The sequence below is a fragment of the Monocercomonoides exilis genome, assembly GCF_001643675.1.
Source record: "Monocercomonoides exilis strain PA203 chromosome Unknown scaffold34-1095894, whole genome shotgun sequence".
Classification (NCBI taxonomy): Eukaryota; Preaxostyla; order Oxymonadida; family Polymastigidae; genus Monocercomonoides; species Monocercomonoides exilis.
The window spans coordinates 911,784-934,624 of record NW_027150579.1 but is presented as its reverse complement, the minus strand read 5'-3'; the positions used below and the strand labels follow the sequence as shown (position 1 = coordinate 934,624).

The 22,841-nt window shown below is 34.6% G+C and overlaps 7 protein-coding genes across 7 annotated transcripts; 1 reads left to right on the top strand and 6 right to left on the bottom strand.

Moving 5' to 3' along the window:
- Window positions 1-30: 30 nt before the first annotated feature.
- Window positions 31-899, bottom strand: MONOS_16752 (Replication protein A 32 kDa subunit). The gene is made up of 3 exons (XM_067869626.1): window positions 687-899; window positions 286-582; window positions 31-220 (listed from the first exon to the last, which is right to left on the bottom strand). Exons 1-3 carry the CDS (start codon window positions 870-872, stop codon window positions 140-142), a joined length of 564 nt encoding a protein of 187 aa, XP_067724246.1. The 5' UTR covers window positions 873-899; the 3' UTR covers window positions 31-139.
- A 1,462-nt stretch (window positions 900-2,361) lies between these two features.
- On the bottom strand, window positions 2,362-2,613 carry MONOS_6258 (uncharacterized protein; the record flags this gene model as incomplete). The annotated part of the gene is made up of 1 exon (XM_067876476.1): window positions 2,362-2,613. One exon carries the CDS (start codon window positions 2,611-2,613, stop codon window positions 2,362-2,364), a length of 252 nt encoding a protein of 83 aa, XP_067724245.1.
- Window positions 2,614-3,564: 951 nt separating this feature from the next.
- On the bottom strand, window positions 3,565-4,578 carry MONOS_6257 (uncharacterized protein; the record flags this gene model as incomplete). Its single annotated transcript, XM_067876475.1, has 1 exon — window positions 3,565-4,578. One exon carries the CDS (start codon window positions 4,576-4,578, stop codon window positions 3,565-3,567), a length of 1,014 nt encoding a protein of 337 aa, XP_067724244.1.
- A 1,358-nt stretch (window positions 4,579-5,936) lies between these two features.
- Window positions 5,937-9,988, top strand: MONOS_6256 (uncharacterized protein). Its single transcript, XM_067876474.1, has 6 exons — window positions 5,937-6,009; window positions 6,145-6,175; window positions 6,230-6,266; window positions 6,311-7,848; window positions 8,002-8,086; window positions 8,203-9,988. Exons 1-6 carry the CDS (start codon window positions 5,953-5,955, stop codon window positions 9,527-9,529), a joined length of 3,075 nt encoding a protein of 1,024 aa, XP_067724243.1. The 5' UTR covers window positions 5,937-5,952; the 3' UTR covers window positions 9,530-9,988.
- An 84-nt stretch (window positions 9,989-10,072) lies between these two features.
- MONOS_6255 (putative Chloride Carrier/Channel (ClC) Family Protein) lies at window positions 10,073-12,990 on the bottom strand (the record flags this gene model as incomplete). The annotated part of the gene is made up of 5 exons (XM_067876473.1): window positions 10,073-10,608; window positions 10,889-11,081; window positions 11,417-11,867; window positions 12,041-12,479; window positions 12,549-12,990. The coding sequence occupies 5 exons, from the start codon at window positions 12,988-12,990 to the stop codon at window positions 10,073-10,075; spliced, it is 2,061 nt and encodes a 686-aa protein (XP_067724242.1).
- Window positions 12,991-14,814: 1,824 nt separating this feature from the next.
- On the bottom strand, window positions 14,815-15,693 carry MONOS_6254 (putative eukaryotic initiation factor 4a-12; the record flags this gene model as incomplete). Its single annotated transcript, XM_067876472.1, has 1 exon — window positions 14,815-15,693. One exon carries the CDS (start codon window positions 15,691-15,693, stop codon window positions 14,815-14,817), a length of 879 nt encoding a protein of 292 aa, XP_067724241.1.
- Window positions 15,694-17,411: 1,718 nt separating this feature from the next.
- Window positions 17,412-19,222, bottom strand: MONOS_18653 (uncharacterized protein). The gene is made up of 4 exons (XM_067871692.1): window positions 19,121-19,222; window positions 18,933-19,046; window positions 18,371-18,867; window positions 17,412-18,318 (listed from the first exon to the last, which is right to left on the bottom strand). Exons 3-4 carry the CDS (start codon window positions 18,797-18,799, stop codon window positions 17,560-17,562), a joined length of 1,188 nt encoding a protein of 395 aa, XP_067724240.1. The 5' UTR covers window positions 18,800-18,867; window positions 18,933-19,046; window positions 19,121-19,222; the 3' UTR covers window positions 17,412-17,559.
- Between the last annotated feature and the right edge of the window lie 3,619 nt (window positions 19,223-22,841).

The window sequence follows — 22,841 nt, the reverse complement described above, 5'->3', positions numbered from 1 at the left end:
GTACTTTCGGATCAAAAGCCCATTTGAAGATAAAAAAATAAAAGATTTTTCACTATAATAAAGTATACTGAAGTTGAAAATGAAATGTAAGCAAAAAAGTTTATAAAATGAAGAAAAATAACAACAAGAAAATGTTGATTTAATACATTCTGTGTGCAGGAGATGTTAGGTTTGACGAAGAAGTTTGATTTTGTGTATTTGACACAAAAGCAGGAGTGGTCTAGTGAAAAAAAGAAGATAAATAAAATGTTTGGGATCAATTGCGTTTTGGAATAAAGAACAAACAGTTGCAAGTTGCCCTGTCCTTATCAGAAATGATTGGATGACAGCCAAATGATGAAATGTAAGTTCATTAAAATCCTTTACTGGATGAATCTGAAAAGCAATAACTTCTCTCCCCTCCTCAGATTCTTTTAACTGTCCGCAAACACGTACGTACATTCCTTCTCTATAAGGAGAATCTTCGGCCGAGGAAGTCACCATCCAATACTTCACATCAATACAGTTTGAACCGTCATCTATTTTATAATTCATTGCGTTTCTGTCAGGTGTTGCTTCGAGGATTAATCCAACAAGTTCAACCTTCAGTGAACAAAACATTCAAATTTCATAAAATTTTGTAAAATAAAATGTAACGAAAAAATGAAATTTCTGAAAAAGTGGAAATTAAAAATTAGTTTGCATACTGTACTTAATTCAACTTTGTCTAAATAATACATTCCCTTTGGAGCTTCTTTTTCCGCATTCATAAGCATTTTGGCTGAAACAGGAATTACAGACATATTATCCAAGGGCCTTCTTCTTCCATCATCTCTGCTTTTTCCATCATCTCCTTCTCTTCTCGGAGAACCTTCATCAAAGCCACCAAACATTAAAATACAATTCAGGAACAAAAAAAAGTTTGTATGGGTTATGTGTTAATTGTTTGTATTTTTTTTCATAACAAATCCTTTTATAAATAAAATAATATTATAAGCAAAAAATATCAATTGTTAACATATTAAAAGTTATTAATAACGAATGTTTGATATCTTCTCTTTTATATAAAAACACTCATTGTTTTTGTTTTATCAGATTTCTTTATCTCTCTCTCTCTCTCTATCTATCTATCTATCTCTCTATCTCTATCTCTATCTCTATCTCTCTATCTCTCTCTCTCTCTCTCTCTTTTTTTTTTTTTTTTTTAATGAAAAATACAAAAAATAACTGAGAGGATAAAAAAAAGCAATAATCGAAATATATACAATGAATCATTTTCCATGTGATTATTAACAATTTTCTGATTCAGATTTTTTCTAAAAAAATATGAACTATTTAATCAGCTTCAGTTTAATTTTTTTTAAAAACCCAAATCAAAGACTTTGCTGGATGTTCAGCGAATATTCTGTGCCTAGCGTTATGAATTGTGACGTCATTTTACGAAAAACATTTATTGTTATTTTGTGTGATTTTTGACTTTTTTAATTTTTTTCCTTTGTTTTTCTCATTTAACTGTTTTTGCTTTAAACATGATTTTCAGAATATATGTGAATTTGTGTCAAATTTTGTCAAAATAAAATATTAATGTGGAGTCTTTGTTATTGTCTTTTTTCATAAAACATAAGTGAAAAAAAGATCTTTTCAAGAATCCAAAGTGAAAATTTATCATGATTGATTTTTTTGTAATTCAAATTTTCAAACAAACACAATGAATTATCAATTTAATTTGCATAGATCAATTTATTTTGAAATAAAAATTTTTTTATTTTCTCTCATTAATTTTCAAAACAAATTCTTATTCAAATTGAAAATTGTGTTTTTTCAAAAAAAATGTTTGAAATGAGAAAAAAGGGGAATAGTGAAACTTATAAAGTCCGAAATTTTTCAAAGAAATCATTTTGAATTTTTTTGAAAAAGAAAATATGAAATTCACTTTCTTCTCTTCAATATGAGAGTATCACTTCATGTTCAGTCACCCAAGCGAATCTAGTTTAAAAAAGTGAAGCGAGGAAAATGTTCGTGAAAATACAAATTGCGCTTGAAGAGAAAAAGGTGAAATAAGTTTCAAAATGGGTTTTGGGTTGGTATTGCATTTGGAACTTGTTTTTAGCCAAATTAACAGGGTGGGAGTGAAAACGCGGTTGGTGAAGAGAAGAAAGTGAATTTCATATTTTCTTTTTCAATCAAAACGCAAGCATTTTTAATTTACAAGAAAACATTCATTCACTTTCTTCTCTTCGATCTGAGAGTTTGTAGTAATTGGGCGTTATGGATTACTATCCGAGTTTTCTCTTTCCATCTTTTCTTTTTGTCTCTGTGATCTTGTTCGAATAATAAACTGGATGCACTTTTCTTCTATAATTTCATTTTCGTCTTTCTCGTTTAAATTGTTCGTGGTATTTCAGTGCTTTTCGTGGATAGATTGAGACCAACTATCTCTGGTTCTTCAATAAAGTCTGGTTGTGAGATCTCTTCTCTTGCTTTCTTTGTTTCATGGCCTTCTGGCAAACGTGATTGTTGATTGATGGGAATAATGGAATCCTTTTCGTCTGGTGTGGATGTGGATGGCGGAACCGTGGAAGGCTGTTGAATTGCTTTCTTTGTCTCCTGATTCGATGAAATCATCTGGGCCATCTTGTTTGATATGTTTGATTTGAAATAATGTTTTATCACTGTGCTGCTTCTGGGGGATTATCTTGCAAATTTTGCCACCTGTTCGACTGGAGTTCCTGCCATTGTTAAGGCTGATATGGAGGCATGTTTCAATGTGTATGGGCTGTAGTTCGAAGGGATTCTTGCGTCTTTCATCATTTCACTGGTTGCTTTTCGAATTGCCCGGGCCTTCATCGGATCAAATGTTGAAGAGCTCAGAAACTGTTTATTGGAAGTTGGATTGTGAATTTTCACTCGATCCCAGAGATCATAAACGGCTGTTGCTGGTCATATCAAACTTTTATTGTCGAGGAATGGGATGACAATGTTGCTTCTTTCAAGTCCAGTTTTCAGTGATGTATTTAGGTTAATTGATTGTTTATCTATTTCTGATTCCTTGAGATTAATTCTTTCCAGTTCTGTGAAGCGGCACGCAGAGAACATCATGCACAAACAAATTGTTTTCCTCGTTAGCTGTGAGAATGACAAATTTTCGTTCTTTCCAATCGTTTCTATATACGTGAATAGCTGTTGAGGGTTCCACATATCGTCTTTGTCTCTTTTTCTTTCTGCATTCAGATCTCCTGAATGATCTTAACAGGATTGAAATCAAGGTGTTCTCTTTCAGTGATTTTCCGTATAATACTGATGTTAGGAAGGAAATTGCCGATCTGACAATTCTCAATGAAGAAGCTTTCATTCCGCTGTTTTTCAAGGCGACAAACACATCCAAGCATCTTTTCTGCCAAATCTGAAATTTTGAAGGGACGTCTTTGAATTTCAACTGATCCCATCCGTCTTTGAAATGTGCGAAACCATGAGTGTATCCCATCCATGTTGCACAAGCGACACTGTTTTTGCACTCTTCGGCCAGTTCACGTGACATACTTCTTGATGCCAGAATCTCGTTCCACCACAATTCTCCCTTTTCTGTTATGGATTGATTAGGCAGATCCTCAGTCTTCCTGGAGGAAGCGTTGTGTTCATTATCTTCATCCATCTTTTTTCCTTGATGGTCTCCTCCGTTCTCCTCCATGTCCAAGAGATGTAATTTGTGTTGTTCAGTAGAGGTTCACATATATGACCCTTCCAATCTGGAAGAAGAAGAAGAACTCGAGCTTTCTCCATCGCTGCTTTTTGGATCACTGCTGGAATCAAGGGAACTGGTGGATGTGCAAGAACTGTCTCGTTTCTCCAAGAAATTTGTAACCCGTCTTGACTTAAATTGCTTCCTGATCTGCACCATCTCGTTGATTTAATGTTTTCTTTTGCTGCGAAGGCATCGAGTGTGATGCGCATCTGAAGCTGATTGGTGATCTCTTCGAGTGCTTCTTGTTCGACTTCGTAATCTCCTCCTTTTGCCAATCTCGATAGGCCATCTGCTCTGACATTTCTCTCTCCGGGAATATGTTGAGCTTTCACAACCACTTTCAGCGCTTGGATTTGATTCCATATTTTCTTCAGAAGGTTTCTGAGATTCGGACCCGCTCCCCATCGATTCAGATTGTAAACTGCTGTTGTGTTGTCTGATTGAATAAGCAGATTTCTTATTTCTTGATTTCGAATGGAATTTGTGAAATGCGCGATGGCTTGATTTATCGCAAACAACTCTCTGTAATTTGAACTTTGGTTTATGACTGGAGGTGGAAGACGTTTGTGAAAGTCCATCATCTGATTGTTGACTTTTAGTGTTGCTCCAATGGCAAACACTGATGCATCTGTCGATAGAATTGCTTCTGGTCGAAACACTGGATTCAATCTCCTTGGTTGGTTCTCTTTCAGCCTTTCGCTCCACTTCCTGAGGCAATTTGTTATCGATGCATTCACGCGCATTTTTCCTTTCCATCCGCTCAGACTCAAAGCTTCATTTAGGAGTTTGAACAGTTGTGACAAATTCAGAGAGGCTTCTTGATTCACGAATCTGGTTGCATTCAGTTTCCCTATCATCGAGGCAAACTTCTTTATCGAAACAATTCTGGGCAAAAGGAGATGATAGGTGAACACGAATTTTTCAAAATCTTTATAATAAACGGAAATAATACAGTCAAAACCGGATATAATCACGTCGAATATAATCAAGTTAGTATATTGTCACATTTTTCGATGCACCGACATTTTTGGCCTATTTTTCATTCATTTTTCATCGCATATATTCACAGGGCGAAATATTTATAATCACATTTTTTATTATTATGGGTGCTTTTTTCAATGAAAAATCGATTTTTTGATCAAAAATTTCAATTTTTCACTTTTTCAAAAATGTGGTCAAATAAGTCAAAATAATGCGTATTCATGATAAAAACTGTTTTCACGAGTGAAAAACGTACGGTTGTGTTGAATTTTCAAAAATAAAAAAATTGACCCTTAATAAATTAATTAATTAACGAATGTTTGTTTTTTTCTGTGTCAAGCATCATCGTGTGTAATCACAATCGGATATAGTCACAAAAAGTTGTGCAAAAACCGATGTGATTATATCCGGTTTTGATTGTATTGTTTAAGAATCATTTAGAAATTAATTAAAATTTGAGATCATCAATCATAAAAATTTCTTTTTTTCAAACAAAACATTTTGATCTGACACAGTATTATTTTTAATTATTTGGGTTAAAATTCTAAAATAATCTCCACATTAATAGATTGGTTTTGGTTCTAGGGTTTGTTCCCGTTCTTCTTTTTAGGGTTAGCACACAAAAATAACATGATAATTTATTGATCTATCCCATAAATATTATGAATTTTTGATTATTATTTATCATAAAAATTAGATGATCTCAAATTTTAATTAATTAATATATGATTCTTATACTATATAGAATTCGTTTATAACAAAAAATATGAAAAATTCGTGTTCCCCTATAATATTCAATTGCCCAATTCTGTTGTGATGGGCAATCCTCCTCCATTTCTTGCACTCTTTCATCAGCTCGGTTTCCTTCGATACCTCTATCTGTACCGCAAACTGATTGGTATCCCATTGGAAGCCCAATTTGAATAAGGAAAGTGTCCGCCTATTATGAAAGTTTCTTCACACAAGATTTTTGACAAATATATATTCTTTTTGTTTCAAGCATTTATTCGATTGCAAAATTTTTTGTTTTGATAAATATTTAGCTTATAATGTTTGACACAAACTCTTTATCGTTTCTCTTTGTTGAAAAAGAATTAGCTTCAATCATGTTTTATAAAAAAAAATCAAAAATTTATTCTCAACACTTCATAATATTGTTGTTTTTATATTCATTCAATATGTTTCATTTTTTTAATTGTTTTTTCAAAATACAAAAAATTCCATATCCCATAAGCAAAATATTTGTATTAATGGCTTTTTTAGAATCAAGTTTAAGCAAAGAGAAAGCTGTAAAATTGGCTGCAGGGGTTTATAGAAATTCATTTGTTGATTGTTGTTTCATTAATACTAATTTTCATGTGGGTTATTCGCAATTTGCCTTTATTTTAACATTTCTTTCAAAAATTGCTTATTTACACACTGTTTGAATTTGAATGCAACAGAACAAAAAAATGAATGAAGAGAAAAGCAAATGTTGGCAATGATTGTACTTCTCACATTGATTTCCATTTTTTCTTTTTTCAACAGCTATTGACAGATTGGAGGAATTGACAAACAAATTGACGTTTGCGCGCTTTTTTAATTGAAATTACTTTTATTTTTTGGCAGAGGAACAACATTGACTAAACATCAGAATTTACCCGAAAGTTCAAATGAAATTAAAGACATTATCATGAAATACAAAGGGAAAATGGATGTGGTCCCTGCAAACATTTTGCACTCTTTGGCAAAAGCATGCAGCAAAGTTTTCAATTTCACAAATAACGAAGAAGAGACGAGAGTTTTTGCATCGATTTTAGAGATTATTTTAAATCCAGAATCATATTCTAACAGCTTTTGCGCTTTAAAGCAAAAAAAAGTCTCGACTAATGCCAGAGAACGATATGAATTCCATAGCTGGCTAAATACAAGAAGGACTGTTGGAGTTTCATATTATTCAACATCGCCTCTTCTCCACGACATTATAAATGATGGAAAGGCTATACCTGCAATTGTCAAACAGATCCAAGCATCTGAAAATGATGAAACTTTGAGTGTTTTTGGGAAAATACTATTTCACTTTGCCAGATTGGCAGAAAAGGGAGAGTTCAAATTGATGATTGAGCAGGGATATTTTGATGGTGTCAAAAGCCTTTTAGTTCAATGTGATTCGATTGATTGCCTGCATTTCACTCTTTGTGCAATATTGCACTGCATGACAAAGCTGAAGCATTTGACAATGAAGCTTAGCAACTATGTTTCGAGGGAACTGAGAAGTCTCGACTTTCTATATGCTGTTCTTGAAATTGCGTTGGGATTGCGAAAAAGAAACCTGCTTCATGAGAAGAATGCAAAAGAACGTCCAGACTTCTTCAATTTTCACAAGGCATGCAACGAGGAAGAATTTATTTCAAAATACTTTTCAAATGACTACGAAGGTAAAATGGCTCGAAGAAAGAAGACAAGGGAAACACAATCAAAGAAGAAGACAGCAACTCAAACAAAGAAAAACAGCAAAAAAATCACAGACTCAAAACGAAAACAGAAGAATCAAAAAATCGAGACGCCAAAAGGAGAAGAAGATTTGATAATTATTGAAGATGATAAATCGGGTAAATCTTTTCTTTCTTCTTCTTCTTCGTCAACAGCCAAAGAACAGTGTTATGGAGACAGCAGCAATGAGAAACACGTTCGCCTCCCTCTGAATATTCGGCTTGAAGCAGCTCGAATTATTTTCTCTATTAACTATGGTGGATATTCGACACTTGTTCCAAAGAGAATGCTTATGTTGCTGTCAGAAGGGTTGGAGCTGCCAGATGGAGCTGAAGAGGAGTATCTGTCTCAGAAAACAAAAGAATTAAAAGAAAAAGCAATTGCAGAGAGGGAAGAAAAAAAGAAGAAAGAAGAACTGGAAAAGGAAGCAGCAAAGAAGAAAAGAAAAAGAAAGTCTGAAATTTTATCAAATAAAATCAATGAAAAAATAGAAGATGAAAAAGCGAAAGCAGGAGACGAAGATCAAGACTGTTCCTACGCTGATGCAATTGCAAATATTGAAAGTTGTGATGCTTACAAGAGGAGCATCCCTTTGACAGCATGTGACACAACCGAAAACATGAAGCAAGTTCAGGAAACTCTTTTGTCACTGGCTAGTTTCTTAAAATTGTTTTGTATGTTTTGGGGAAAAGACAAGTGAAATTTTTTTATTTTTATTTTATGCTTTTTATTTTTTATTTGTGTTCTTCCAGCTCTGCTTCTGTGTGTGATTTTTGTGTTTATTTGTTGAAAACATTCGTTTTGCCTTTATCTTCTTATCTTCACAGGTGTTCAACGCGACAGCGGAGGTTGTCAAGAGATTCCAGAAAATATATTAACAACGCTATTTGATCGACTGAATCGTCTTAAGAAGTGTGGCTGATGACTTCGGAAAGAAGAGAAATAAATTTTTGCTTTTGTGATTTATTTGAATTTTCATTTTTTGGATAATAACACATTTTTTTCACAACTCTTTTTTTCTCTTAAAGTTTTCCGTTGAATCGGTTCAACAGTTTAGCTTGCAGCTGCATTGAACAACTTTTTCAATTGCTTCCGAATTTCATGCTTATTCGTTGTTTGTCTTCTGTTGAAGAGCAGATTGTGTCTGACCTCCACTTGATCGAGAATGAGATGGCAGAAGCCAAGTTGAATGATTCATTGCTTGCACAATCGTCATCAGAATTGCCGTGCAATTCAGAAGACGATAAGTTGAGTTTTAATAAAAAATTTCTTTCATTTCCAAACGATCTTGGGATTACTGCTTTTGAACCATCCCTTGAGAATTGCCAGACAGCAAGTGATTACGAAATGGCATTTGAACGTTATTTTGATGCTCTTTCAGTAAGGTTCGTGACACATACTCGATTCATTTATAATTTCAACTTTGGGTATGGCTATGATGTGTTCACACAACTTAACAATGATGCAATCAGTCAGCGTTCTCAGCAACTTCATTATTCAATGACAGCGTATCGCCTCAATCACAACATAAGTTGTATTTTGTTTGCAATTAATTCAAACAAGAGCTGTGCAGATGAAATTATCATCCGTCCATTTTTCGGGTTTCTTGTATCCAAACTCTCATTCCACTTTCCAGTGTGCGCCGCTGATTCAGTTGGCTATTCAGAGAACAAGCATTTCTATCCGTCGTCTTTGGAGTCTGTGCCAATAATGATATGCGAAGCTGTGGCTATTGTTCTTGTGAACACTGTGAAAGAGCTGCCATATGCGTTTGAGACTGGCTATATGACAAGGTTTCTGGAGTGGATGGCAGACTTGTCGCCTTGCTCTCCGCAGCTGCTCATATGTGGAATTGTTCAGATTCGCGAAGCTGCCATCATCTTCTCTCTTCCATCGCGCAAGATTCGACTTGAGTTGGTGGGACCTACCAACGAAGAAATAAGACAGATGAAAAATAAAACAACACAAGAAAAGTACATGTTCAGGAACAGTTTCGAGAGAAACTGGGATGGAATCTCCAATTTGGAGGTTGAAAAGTGCATTCCACGTTCAATAACTTCAGGAGGGGAACTATACGAAGGAACAGAATTCGAACTGTTGGATTTCACAGAAGATGAAGAGGAAGTGCAGAAGCAAGATGACACAGGAACGCTGCTCTATTGCAGACTCGAAGATTTGTTGGAAGAGACAGGAATACGAGATCTTGTGGAAACATTTCCTCAAGGCAGAAATCTCGAGCGTTTTTGGATGATGAAAGGAACAATTCCAACAAAGCCAAAAGACGACTTTGAAAGAACGTTCTTCAATTTCAATTATGAAGTGTTGCAAAGAGGCCCAAATCTTCGAATGCGATGATAATAAACTTCCAAAGGATTTCATGATTGTTTTGCGAAATATATTATTTCATTGAAGAAATGTTATATCGAATGAACAGCACGTTTTCATGAAGCATTTTTGTTTTCAATGAAAAATTAAATTTAAGTTTATTTTATTTTCATCATCAAAGCGTTAATTGAGAGTTCTTTTTATTTTTTTTCTTTTTGAAAGTTTATTTGATATGTTTTGACTTTTATTTGTCTTCATTTTATGATTTTTTGAGTCACTCATGTCCTTACAAGTTGATTGTTTTTAACAATTATGTTTCTTGTTCTGTTTAATGATATACATTCCGTTTTTTACAAATTTATATATGTAAATGAAAACTCTTCTTTCAATTGCTATTTGATTTCATAACTTCACATCAAAAGAAATTATTATTTTTTTAAAGAACAAATTTCATTTTCTATTTTTCAATATTGTTAATTTGAAATGAAAGTTAAAATAAATTTGAATAAAATAAAATAAAAAATTAAATAACTAAAAACCAACAAAAAATTGTTGAATTCACTGCAACTAATCTCACATAGCATTCAACTCCTCGTCGATCCACCCTGAAATGAAGCTCTGGATCATATTCTCAATGACATCTTCGCAAGCAGTCCTGAAGTTGTATCCATTTGGCTGCGACAGAAGTGTCCTGGTTGCTCCTCCTCTCTCCTGCACTTTCGCCCTTTCGACTTCTCCTTCTCTTTCTGCTCTGCTCGCAAACACCTGCGGAGACTCTGGCAGCGCCGGCAGCTTTGCAAAGGCAAACTCGCTCACTTTCATCGGCTTCAGCGGCAGCGCATGCGAAGAAGACAGCGCAGCAAACTGGCAGGGCTTCTTGAAGGAGAGGCATTCGTGTGCCTGCTGAAGGAAGGGGTATGTTCCTGTCAGCTCTTTCATCATCTCCTCCAGAAGCTCCTCTGACGCTGCCCGGAACAGACTCAGTTGCTCTGCGGGGCCTTCTTTCAGACGGGTCAGGAAAGGAAGCTGAGACAGTTGTGATGTGCGTGTGTTGTTTGAAGTGATGGCTGAAGAAGAAGAAGAAGTGAAAGAAGAAGTTGACTTTTCCACTTAGATGATCAAATGAAACAAGGATGCTGCTTCATTGGAATAAATTGATCGGATAATTGATTTGCTTTTCAAAAGAATGAAGAGGGAAGCAAACAATTTCTGTTCATCTTCATTGATTCCCCTCAACCCAACAACTTTATAATTCAAATAGTGTAAATTTTTGCCCTTTCGTGTTTGTATGCGTGATCATCTCCATTGTCACAAATATGAAACATAAAATGAGATTTTTCATTGAACATAAAATTTTGCTTTTCTAAATTACAACTTAATCTCCCCAACATCCTTTAATATCTCTATTCATTCTCTCTTTCCTTCCCTCATCCCAATTGAATCGCTCTTCTCTATCTGCTCTTCTCTTTTCCACCCTTTTCCCTGATTCTTCTCCTTCCCCTCTTTCATTTGCTCTCTCTTCCCTCTCTCCTCCACCAGCCGCACAAACTGCTGTCTGAACAGCATCCCCGCATACTTCCCCCTTTCAGTCACGAGCAGAACGACAGCGAAAGCAGACGGAACATCGCGTGTGCTTTGAACAGAGGCGTGTACACATCCATCGCATACGGAGCAGCATCCACCACAATCACATCGCCTCGCATCAAAACACTCCCAAGCTTGCTGTCATCAATCACACAACCTCGTTGGTGCTTTTGAAGACAAGAAGAAATAGAAGAAGAAGAAGAAGTGGAAGGAGGAGAAGAAAGAAGAAGAGGAAGAGGAAGAATTTGAAGAAGAATTTGAAGTTGAAGATAATAATAATCATGAAGTGATTGCGCTGCCAGTGAAATCATTCACTTTGTGCCTACAGTTGACATCACTTAATTGTCTCCTTCCCTTTTCGCATTCTTCTCTTCTGTCTGACTCTTTCTCGCTGTTTCTCCAATCGTCCCTTTTCTCCTCCATTTCAATCATCTCACACCCTCTCCATTCTTTTCCTTCTTCCTCTTTTTCCTCTTCTTCCTCTTTCTTCTCTTCCTCTTCCTCCACACAAAACCCTGCTTCCCCTTCTACCCCTTCAAACACCACCGCTTCTTCTTCCGGAAAGTCCAGCGACGTCGTCTTCTTCCTGTCGCCTGCACCAAATGCCCCGTGCTCGAACCACCTGAAGACAGCTGCTGCTCCTTCGGCCAAGCGTATCATCAGCACAGCAAGCAGCCCCACCACCGCCCCTTCGGCCACAAACAGCGGGTAGTCAAACAAGGACGCTGGCTCTACAAGCGCCGGCGCCTTGCCCAGCGGAGAGTAGTCGACGAAGGAGAACAGCCTGTTGCAAGAAGTATCGATATCAGCAAACAATATTGTCACAGAACATTAGAGGAGAATATCAGCATAAAAGTGTTAGAATCAGGCAAAACCTTTTATTTTTAAAATATTTTTTCATAAAAAAAAAGAAATGAAGGAGTTGGCTGAATGAATGAAAATAAAAGAGAATCACACCGAAAGATGAGACCCGAAAACCCAGCAGCAAAGAAAGTCCTTCCGTAGTTCTGCGTGAGCCACACATCCGATGTGAGCTCGATGGCAAACAGAACCCCTCCGACCGGAGAATACATCGTGGCTGCCATTCCCACTGCAACTGCTAGCGACAGCATGGTGCGCTTCACAGACTCCGCCTCCAGGTAGTTCCGGAACAGCGGAGAGGCTTCCATCAGAAGATTGCATCCAATAAACGAAACCGACGTCATCGGCCCAACACGCCCAATAAAAAGCCCTGACCCCACCCCTAGCGAGCACCCAATAAGCTTCGCCATCAGCGTTCGCACGGTAAAAAACTGCGGAAACGCAGCACCCTCCAAAATAGCCTTGATTTCTGGAATGCCCGACTCAGAGCCTGCCTCAGGCGAAAGAATCCCTGTGAACAGAGTTGCTATCAGCGCTAAGCTCAAGTTGTATGTAATATGCACAATAACTTTCTGCCACCCAGCGCTTCACAGAGAAGACACACAACTTTTCAGTCTCTTCAGTCCATAGCTGACCACCCAGCCCTGCAGAAATGAAATTGCTGAAGAAACAAACGCATGAAGCACCGTAAACAACGCCAGCTGGACCGTAGTGTGCTTCATGAAAAATATGTGCAGCACTGAAAACTTTGATGCTCGGACATTCACCTTGCGTGAGTGCTCCACAGCCAGAGACGCCTCGTTAAGCATCTTCTGCATTTCCCCATGCCTGCCCTGCTGGCCCGAATGCTGCTTTCGGATGTCCACCAGCTTGCTGACAAAGAGTTGCCTTCTGTTCGCCTTGATGCTCTGCTCCTTCTGTAAAATCTTCTGCTGGAGCGAAAACTCCGCAAATTGCTCTGGCACAAATGATGACAGAAGCGGAACATCCAAACACATCGCTCCAACGTGGCATCTGTTTGCACTTGTGCCAGAACCTCTTTTCATCATCCACTGTTTGCCATTAAGGGTGCCTTTACAGACTCATCAGTATCGAGGATTTTCACTTTTGCGTGTTGAAAACAAATCATCTTTTGAACTTCTTTTCCATATTATTATTCCGGTGGGATTTGTCTTCACGATTTCAACTTTTATTCTGTTTTTTTGTGTTGAATTTCATTTTTATCCGAAAAAAAACAAAGAATAAATATTGAATAAAAAGAATTATGGGCAGTTGTGATAATGGAAAAATGATGATTGAAGATGATAACGCAACATTGAGATATTGTTGGTAAATAGAAATTGAATTTTGTATTATCTCATCCTTTTGTCTGAATGACCGTTGCCAATCTGTAAAATGAAGAAGAGCATTATGAAAAAGTTTGAAATTCACTTTTTTTTGCCAAATTTGTTGCTTTTCAAACTTCGCTATTTTTTTATTATGTAGGAAAGAATTCATTTTCTCCATTTTTGTCAAGGATGCTTTTTTCCTTGTTTGTGGACATTGCACAATGAAGAGATAAGAAATTATTGTGCTATCTGTAAAAAAGCATAAGGTGGAAAAAGGAATGTGTTGCCTTGCACATCTCATTAAGGTCAATGGTGATCGATTTGCATATGACGCATCTGCAAATTCCGAGTCTTCCTTTTGGAGGTGCTTGGAAGCGTGGAATGAAGAAATACAATAGAAATTTCTTGTTAGATTCGTTTTCGACCATGAAGGTCCTATTGGACAAGTTTGTGAAACTGGATGTTTAGGCAAGATACCTGTCATATACGGAGGCGAAACTGAAAATGATCTAGAGGTTCATGTTGTGTGATATTGTATGAACATATTTGCTGAAGCTGTTAAGATTAATGAGAACAACATAGAGAAACAAAGAAGAATATTTTCGAAAAGTTCAATGTTTGTTTTTCTTATTCATTGAATATTTCTTTGTTTGCTTCTTTCATGATTTTCATTTCTTTTCATTTGGAATTTAATCATTTTCCACCTCTGAAGAGTATTAACCTTGATTAATGAAACACAGAAAATGTTAAATAGGATACACTTATTTGAAGCTGACTCAAACTTTTGAAAAAAGAAAAAGAAAGCAATTAATGCGTTTGTAACATTTGAATATAAAAAGAAAAAATATCGTCCTGCCATCAAATAAAAAAACCAAAAAAATAGGTTATTCTGAAATGAAAAGGATAAAATCAGGAAATGTGTGAAACTATCTCTTGATGGCTTGAAAATTCTGTTAAAGAATATTTGATATTGCAATATGTTGAATTATTTCCTTTTCTTTTTTCATTTAATTTCTTTATAAACATGAAGATTTGAAACGATAACAGCTGATGAAGAAGTTGAAAAAAACAGAGTTGAAAATGAAAAGTAGCTGATTGGTATTTGTGAATGCTATCTGTGGATCAACGAAAGTTTTTCTTCAATAACCTATTTCCAGTTAATATCACTTGTTTTTTAAATGTTGCGTTGAAGAAAGAAAAAGAAGAAGGAATTGAAGAAAAAGATGATGATGAAGGAGACGTCGAAAGGGCTCTGATGGTTTCAAATCACTTTATTTTTATTTTCAGGTGTTTTTTCATTTTGATCAATTTGAATGAAGAATTCATCCAATTTTCAACAAGTGCCAAGCAAAAAAAATAATTTCATCAATAATTCTTCCTATTTTCATCACATAATTATTCTCAACTCAATTTATTTTCATTTTGAAATTAATCTATTATTCAATCTCATTTGGGTCTATTCTTTAACATTTTCTTTTCTCATTATTTTCCTTTCAATTTTCTCAAAAAATTTCTCCATTCTTTCTCTGATTATTTTCTCTTTTATTTCAGCTGCAGCAGTTCTATGATATTTGCTGGCATTTCCTCAATTTTTGTTCCATAGACTTCCTGAATATCTTTCAGCATCTGACCATCTTCTTCTGTGACAAGACTGATGACCATTCCTCTTTTTCCAAAACGAGATAATACTTCAAATCTGTGAATATATGACTCCTTCTCCATCGGCAAGTCGAAGTTCACTATTAGCGAAGCATATACATCGTGAATACAACGAACAAACTCATCTGTAGTCAACAGCACTCTGTTTTTTCTATCTCTGAAATCTTGAAAAGCTCTGTTTCTTTCTTCAAAATTCATTCCTTTATGAACCGAACTTACTCTGAATCCTATGCTCCGAAGATCCTCGATGATTTTGTCCACTTTGTGCCTGGAATTGCAGAAGATGACATATTGCGCAAATAGAATCGAATCGAAAAGGCCAAACAATGCTTCCTCTTTGAATTCCTCATTTTCAACAGCAACATAGAATTGACGCATATCATCAAGAATGTTCTCATTGCGAGGAACCAAAATCCGAACAGGTTCATTTTGAATCTGGTGAGCTATCTCAATGACCTCCGAAGGCAAAGGAGAACTCATCATAACTGTTTGTGCATTCTTTGGTAAATTTGAGAATATTTCAGCAATCTTATCCTTAAGCCCTTGAGAGAGCATATTATCAACATCGTCGAGCACAAAGATTCTCAGATGAGAAACATCAATAATTTCAGAACGAATCATATGAACCAATCTCTGTGGTGTTCCGATAACAATGTGTTGTGGTGTCTCAGTCACTTTTCCTGCTGCTTCGCGAATATCAGGTATTGTTGCAACTTTCAAAATGTTGATTCCCTTCAAGAATTTAGCCATTTTTGAGATCATCTAAAAAACTTGGAAATATCATAAAAGACATTTTGAATTGAACAAACGTTGTGCGTTTGCATTGTGAGTTCACTTGAAGGAGTGAGAATCAAAGCTTGGGTGAAGTGGCAAGAAGGATCCACTTTCTGCAAGCAAGCAATTGAGAAAGCGGTAGTTTTTCCTGTTTTCCAACCCGTTTGAGCAAGAAGATCACGCCCTCTAACAATTGGAAGGATTGCTTTTTGCTGAATAAGTGTTGGAGTCTCAATGCCATATGAATAAACACCACGAAGCAATTCATCCTACAAATGCATTTCCTCAAATGTTTTGCACAATTCATGCGAAGTTTCCTCAATTGCTTCATCTGCTCCAGTTAAAGCTAAAAGTTGATCTGTGGAAGATGGTGAAGGTTAGCGTTCAGGTCTTCAAAAAGGAAACACATTTTTTTGGTGATGAGAACAATTCCCAAAGTTCAACGAAAAAGCATTAACCACAAATAAAACAGCAAACATGAAAAAAGAAAGAAATCACAAAAATACACGCATTGTTGCCATTACGAAAAAATCACTTGTTAATAATTGAGTTCGAACTTTTTTTGTTATGGGCGTTGAGTTTCAAACCATATTTAATTATTTTGTTGAAGAAAAATTATTGTTCAAATTATTCTTTTCATTTTTTCCAACCAATATCATTATCCTGATTATCCATAAAAAACAAATAACAAAGCATTGAAATTGAGTGAAAAGAATATTCATCTCACTTTTCCAAAATGAAAAATATGTTTGAAATTCATTGAACATCAAGAATACTCAACGGATTATTAAACAAAGAGCAAAACCTTTGACTTCTTTGATGAGTTTTCCTTTCTCAACGAATATGGATAAAAATGAGTTTTTCAGTACCAAATGATATTCGTGTACATATCATCAAAGCTGAGAAAACGATCAAAATGAAACAGTTGTTTTCTGTTATTCAAAATGAAAAATGAAAATGAAAAATCAAAGAAAAAGCACCTATGTGATGATAATTTAAAAAAATATAATAAAAAATGTAATTGTGAAAAGGATTTGTTCACGTTGAGCAGAATTGATGAATGCAATGTTTGTTGCTTTGATTTGATCAATATCACAAAGAGTTCTGCTTTTCATTTGTTTCGAAAAAAATCTTTGAAAGCAAAATATAAAAATAGCTTTTTTGAAAACTCACAAACATCAAAATGCATTTATTCAGAACAAATCACCACTGCACAATAAAACAGTTGGCTTGGATCTTTCTCTCAGCAAGACTTGCCCAAAGAGGATCAGAAGATGGGATTGAGAATGAGCTGGATTTTGAGAGAAAAGCGTCAGAAGGTGTGATTGCCTTGGAGAAAAAGAAAAAGATACAGGAAGAAGAAGAAAAGAAATCAAAAAATGAACTGAATTCGCATGAATGTTTAAGAGATATTGCTGAATTCAATTCTTTCTTCAAATGGTGTTAAAAATCGCTATGTTTGCTGAGAAATTAAGCAAACAGATAAATAAACAAATCGAATTTGAAACCCTTTCATGAACATTCAATTGTTTATTGCTTTATTTGAATGACTATTGATCGCTGTCTTCCTGCTTTTCAAAAGCTCGTTGCATGAACTTCAACTTAATCACCATTTTGCGCTTTGCTTCTCTTTTGCACTTGTCGAAGTAGTTCTCGAAAAAATGGACTTTTAATGCTTTCTTATGATCACAAAACACAAAAGAATAAGCACGACTAGGAAATTGATAATTATTAAAGAAAATAAATGAAAATTATCACAAACAAACAAACATATTCACAAATGATTGATGAATTATGAAATGAGCAAAACAAAAAAATTCAATTTTTAAGTGTGAAGCCGAACTCATTTTTTTCTTAAATATTCACAAAAAAATTAACTTCACTATCGTTCAAAAAAGTTTCGTTGCCTTCATCAAAAAATGGAGAAACTTCTCTGAAACTTGTGGTGATGTCTTCGTATCCTTCTTCTTCCAACTTTTCGAGTATCTTTCTTTTCAACATCTCAAAATTAGCTTCATCCGCTTTGTGGCCCGCCTCATCTCTCAATCTCTCGGAAAGATTCCATAAGAACTTCATACAACTCCTCGTTATATTGCAGTCCAATGTTGATTGCTGAATTTTCTCCAAAACAACATCAAAAACACCTTTTCCAACAATGTCTGAAACGCATGCGCTTTTTCTTGAAATCATTGCACCAAGAAGATTGATGGATCCGTGGCTAATTTCATAACAATGCCCATTTGACGCTCGGAACAATTTCACAACGCAAGCAACCAACTCTGCATTTCCTTCACATGACAACTCGCAAACATCATAACAATTAATAAGTGTATTGAGCCATCGGATAATTATCTGCTCTTCTTTTTTTTCTTTTCCCTCTCCTTCTCCTGCTTTCCAATTCACACTTCTTGTTAGCTCTTTCAGTTCTTTTGTTGCTTCTTCAACAACGTGCAGTTCGTCCATAACGACATCCTTCAATTCTTGGTCATGGACAAATCTATATCGGAGAAATCTCCAGGCAGATTGATATGCAAGATGAGTTAGGTTTCGATGCCCTTGACTGAATTGGATAATTTCTGATATTTCATCCAGAAACAACTCTTTCTTCACATACTGTCGATTGATTCGAATAATCATCAAGAAAAAGAAAAAAAGAAAATCACACTTCAAAAAAATGAATGCTGCTCAGTGCCATCAAAGCCATTTCCACCTCTTTTTGTGCTTCTTCATTTTCCTCTTTCTTTGAGGCAGTTTTCAAAAGGAGAGGAACGCATATTGATAACAATTCAAGTGGGAAGTCATTAACAAGAGTTAGATAGCATTCACAAAGATCAATCATAAGCCTTTCATCTTTTTCATCCTTTTTCTTCTCATTTTCATCAATTATCATCTCTCTCATTCTTTTGCTCAATAATGAATCACCAAAAGAATACAATAAAATGCATTTCAATTCCTTGCAAAATCCTGCTTTCTTCAACAACAAGATTGCATTTACCATCAAAAGCTTCTCTTCTTCAATCATTTCATCAATATTACCGTACAATTCTTTTGTGAAAACAGATCTTAATTCTTTTTCATTCAAAAAATCAATCATTCATTTCATTTCCTCAATTTTCTGCTTTTGTTCACCTTCTCTGCAGTTTTCCAGTTCATCGAATAATTCTGCAAAATGCATTCAAAAAACAAATATTTGATCAAAACTGTTCAATATTAATATAATTGCAAACTCAAAAACTTCGTTGTTGGTGATATATCTTGCAATCCAATTTGAGGCTTATCGCAGGTGCACGTACTCATTCTGCAAGCGGGTGGGAAAATCTTTAATTTGAGCAGACAATTTGCTGTTAACGAAATAATCAGATAACAGCAACATGTTTGATGATCTTGCAAAATGAAAAGGAAACAAGCGCAATACCTGTTGCTTTTCTTTCAAAAATTATTGAAATAATAGAATATTCAACAAAGCCTATGATCTTGACTGGGAAAGTCCAGAAAAAGAAAACATAAGTTTCTATTTGATCTAACCTAATTTTAATTAAAAAAAAGGATTGGATTTTGTTTCGAATTGTTTGATTTTGTTGATTGAGTCAGATTTTTTTCTTGTATCGGAGCAGAGAAAATAAAACACGCAGAAATAGATATTTATGGAAAAAGTGTGAAAACAACAGCCAAAATAAAAAAAAAGACTTTTTCGACAATTTGCATAGTTGAACCAGACTGAAAACAATGATAACAAATGTTTGTGTGATTGTTGAATTTCGTTTTATTTTAAATCTTTTTTTTTTCAATTTTCAGTTTTCATTCAAGATGACTCATTGGATAATCGAAAGGAATAAAAAAGACCAAAAATTAAAAAGGAATTGTCGATTCAATTTCAAAATCAGTCAAACAGCAGAAGAACATGGAAAAATGGTTTTGCAGTGAAATGACTTAATTATGAAAATTTTTGAAGGCTCATCTCCAACATCAAGGATGGCAGGACAAATGATTTGTGGAACAGCTTCAATGAATGAAAAACACCTTTTTCTTTTTGATAAATCAAACATTTTTTTCATCAAAAAACCACTTTTCTTCAATCGAATGGAGATCAGATGAGAAATATCGTGAAGGCAGCTGTGCAATGAGAAGCATTCAGGAAGCACAAGAATTCAACAACACCTTCATTGTTCATCAAAAACCCAGAAAAAAGGAATCGGAGAATTCTGCTGCTTCATCAAAAGAATGAAGAGAGCGGAAGAGAATTCGGATTCATTGTCCGAATACTTCCTTTTGCACACACTTTTCTCTTTTTGGAGCAAGCCAGAAACTCTTCGTTGAACTTCAATGGCTTCCTCGTCTTTTCCCAATGGCTGATGAGAATGAATGAGCATCCCTTTTTGAATGTCTCTTCAATACTTTAATTTTTTCTTTTTGTCAACAAATAGCACACTCAGTGAAAGAAGAAATACCTGTTTTTTCACTCATTTCTCATCTGACACTCTCAGAATGTTTCATCTTCTGCATTGTTTTCTCTTCAAAGATCATCTCTTGTCAAATCATCCTCTTTTGCAGTTGCTGAACAAGTTGAAATGACACAATGCACAGCCACAGCAACTTCAATGGTGATTGAAAGAAAGTTGAATATGCTTTGGACGAAACAAAAGAAAGAAATGTTTCGGATGTGTTTATTGAATTCTGCATGAATTTTTTTTGATTGTCTAAAGGATTCGTGTGAATCATCAATTACTTCTTTTCTGTTTCCATTTTTCTTTTTCTTCCTTTCCTTTCCTGACAATCTTCCTCGTTGCTTCTTCTTTCTTCACTTGCATCTCATAAGTCCTATTGACTGATTTGATTTCAAGAATCTGTTACCTTTCTTTTTGAATTCTTTAAATAAGAAGAAGAAATAGACGAAGAAGAAGATAAAGAGGAATATATTGATTAATCTGAATTAAATACAAATATGACTTTTCAGAAAGTTAATAATTTCATTCAAAATATTTTTTTAATTTTTCTCCCTCTTAGCCAGCTAGTCTCCTCGATCATCTCAAATTCTCTCTCTATCTATCTATCCATCTATCTATCTATCTATCTATCTCTATCTCTATCTCTATCTCTATCTCTCTTTTTCAATTTCTATTTCTCTCTCTTTCTTTCTTTCTCTTTCTCTTTCTCTTTCTCTTTCTCTTTCTTTCTTTCTTTCTCTTTGTTCCATTTATAACAACAATCTTTAACCATTCAACATCCTGCTCTCCTCTTTTCTTCAATTCAAGCATTCCACATTGCCCATCTCATCATCAAGCTCATCTTTCCTCTTCCAACTGAGCAATCGCACATTCAACATCCAGCAACACATCCATTTAATGTGCTTTTGAGATAATATTCTGTTCCATTCTGTTTGAAATTTGGTCATTGAATGTTGGCTGATCATGATACACACATGACTTGGTAATGTTGATTTTGCATTAGCAATCTTTGGGAATACAAAGATGAAATGAAAGAAACTGTTTCTTCAAAGAAACAGTTTTATTGAAGATGCTGGTGTGTTGTTTGATCAAATGCAAACATGTTTGTTTGATGTAATGCATCAATTTGACAAGTTGAACAGAAATGTGGAAGAAGAAGATGTTTGTCATAATGAAGTGAATTAAGTCAGATGAACTCTTCAGAGGTAGATTATTGGCAAAAGCAAGGAAGAAGTTTCATATCTCACTTAAATTCTGCTTGAAATTGTTTCCGGGAATGACGTTCAATATAAAAAAAAAGCTGTTGGTTGGAATGGGAAAAAGATTAAAAAACAAAACATTTAAACAATCAGTATCATATTGATTATTAGAATTCCTCAAAAAAACACTTTCACCTCCCTATCGCAAATACATAGGATTGTTTTGAAACTGATGCTTTCAATCTCCTTTTCCATTATTTCCACGTGCTCCTTTCCCCATCATCCTTTATTCCCCATAAATATCCTCTTTTCGAGTTCTCATCAACTTTCTTTGTCAGAAAAATAATTCTGCTTTTTTTTCCAAGAGCTTTCCAATTATTGGCATTCTTCTTTTTCGTCTTATTGAAATTTTTTGAAATCGAATTTGTTTTTCATCCTCTTGAAAAGTTGAATGTGAAAAATACTCTATTCCCATCTGCTATTTCATTCTCGGTATTCGGAACTCGGTCGAACTTCATTATTTCTAAGAACTCAAAACTTTTTCCTTTCTATTAGGATATAAAAATAAGTGTATTCGGCATAATGAAACTTGAAGGACATTAATAAAACCTAAAAATATTCATCAATTTTTATTATTCTGTTCTTTAAGTTTTCAGTTTTATTGAGGATAGTTTATGTGTCTGAAATAAAATGGATAAATTGACGATGAAGTTTTTTAAAAGTGAAAAAAATAGAAAATGATTAGAGTACAACAAACACCCTCAATTTATTATCCTCAAATTTTGTCTCTTTTTCGTAACATACGCATTCATTCGTTAGGTGTCTTTGTAATAATACTCTTTTTTTATCCAGAAAAGTCTTATTTGGAGAGAAATATTTATTTGTAAATTTCAGATCAAAGTGATCATTGGATCAATATTTTTTGTTAAATAAATTGTCTTACTCAATTTAAAGTTTTTTTTGAAATTTTTTCATGCTTTCATAACAAAGGGATTATAATAATCAAAAATTACTTCAATTTTTTCTTGGAATGATTAAATTGTGAAAAATAACTGATGTGCTTTTAGTTGCAGTATGCCGTGTATTCTCTCATTCAACATTTCATTTTTTTATGCTTGAAAGAAACTTTTTCAAATTCCACAATAATAATTTCTTGTGTGAAATTTTCACTTTTTGGGTTTGATCAAAAAATATCAATAAAAATTATGTACACGAAAGATAAAAAGAATTTTTATTTTAATCTTCAGAAAAAATTCACTGATGGAGAAGAAACTTGGGAGTGGTTTTATCGATTTGTTTTTCAAGGTATATTTCGAGTGTGCAATACTCCATTGGAGTTTGGTTTTATTGAATGAAAAAGGAACTTACAGATACTGGATGTGCTGTTAATGCAACAAAAAAAAGAAAGTTTTCAAAAATACAAGATTGGAAAATAACAAAATTGGTCTGGGCATATTCTTATTAATCGTTTTATTAATTTGATCAGGGTTAA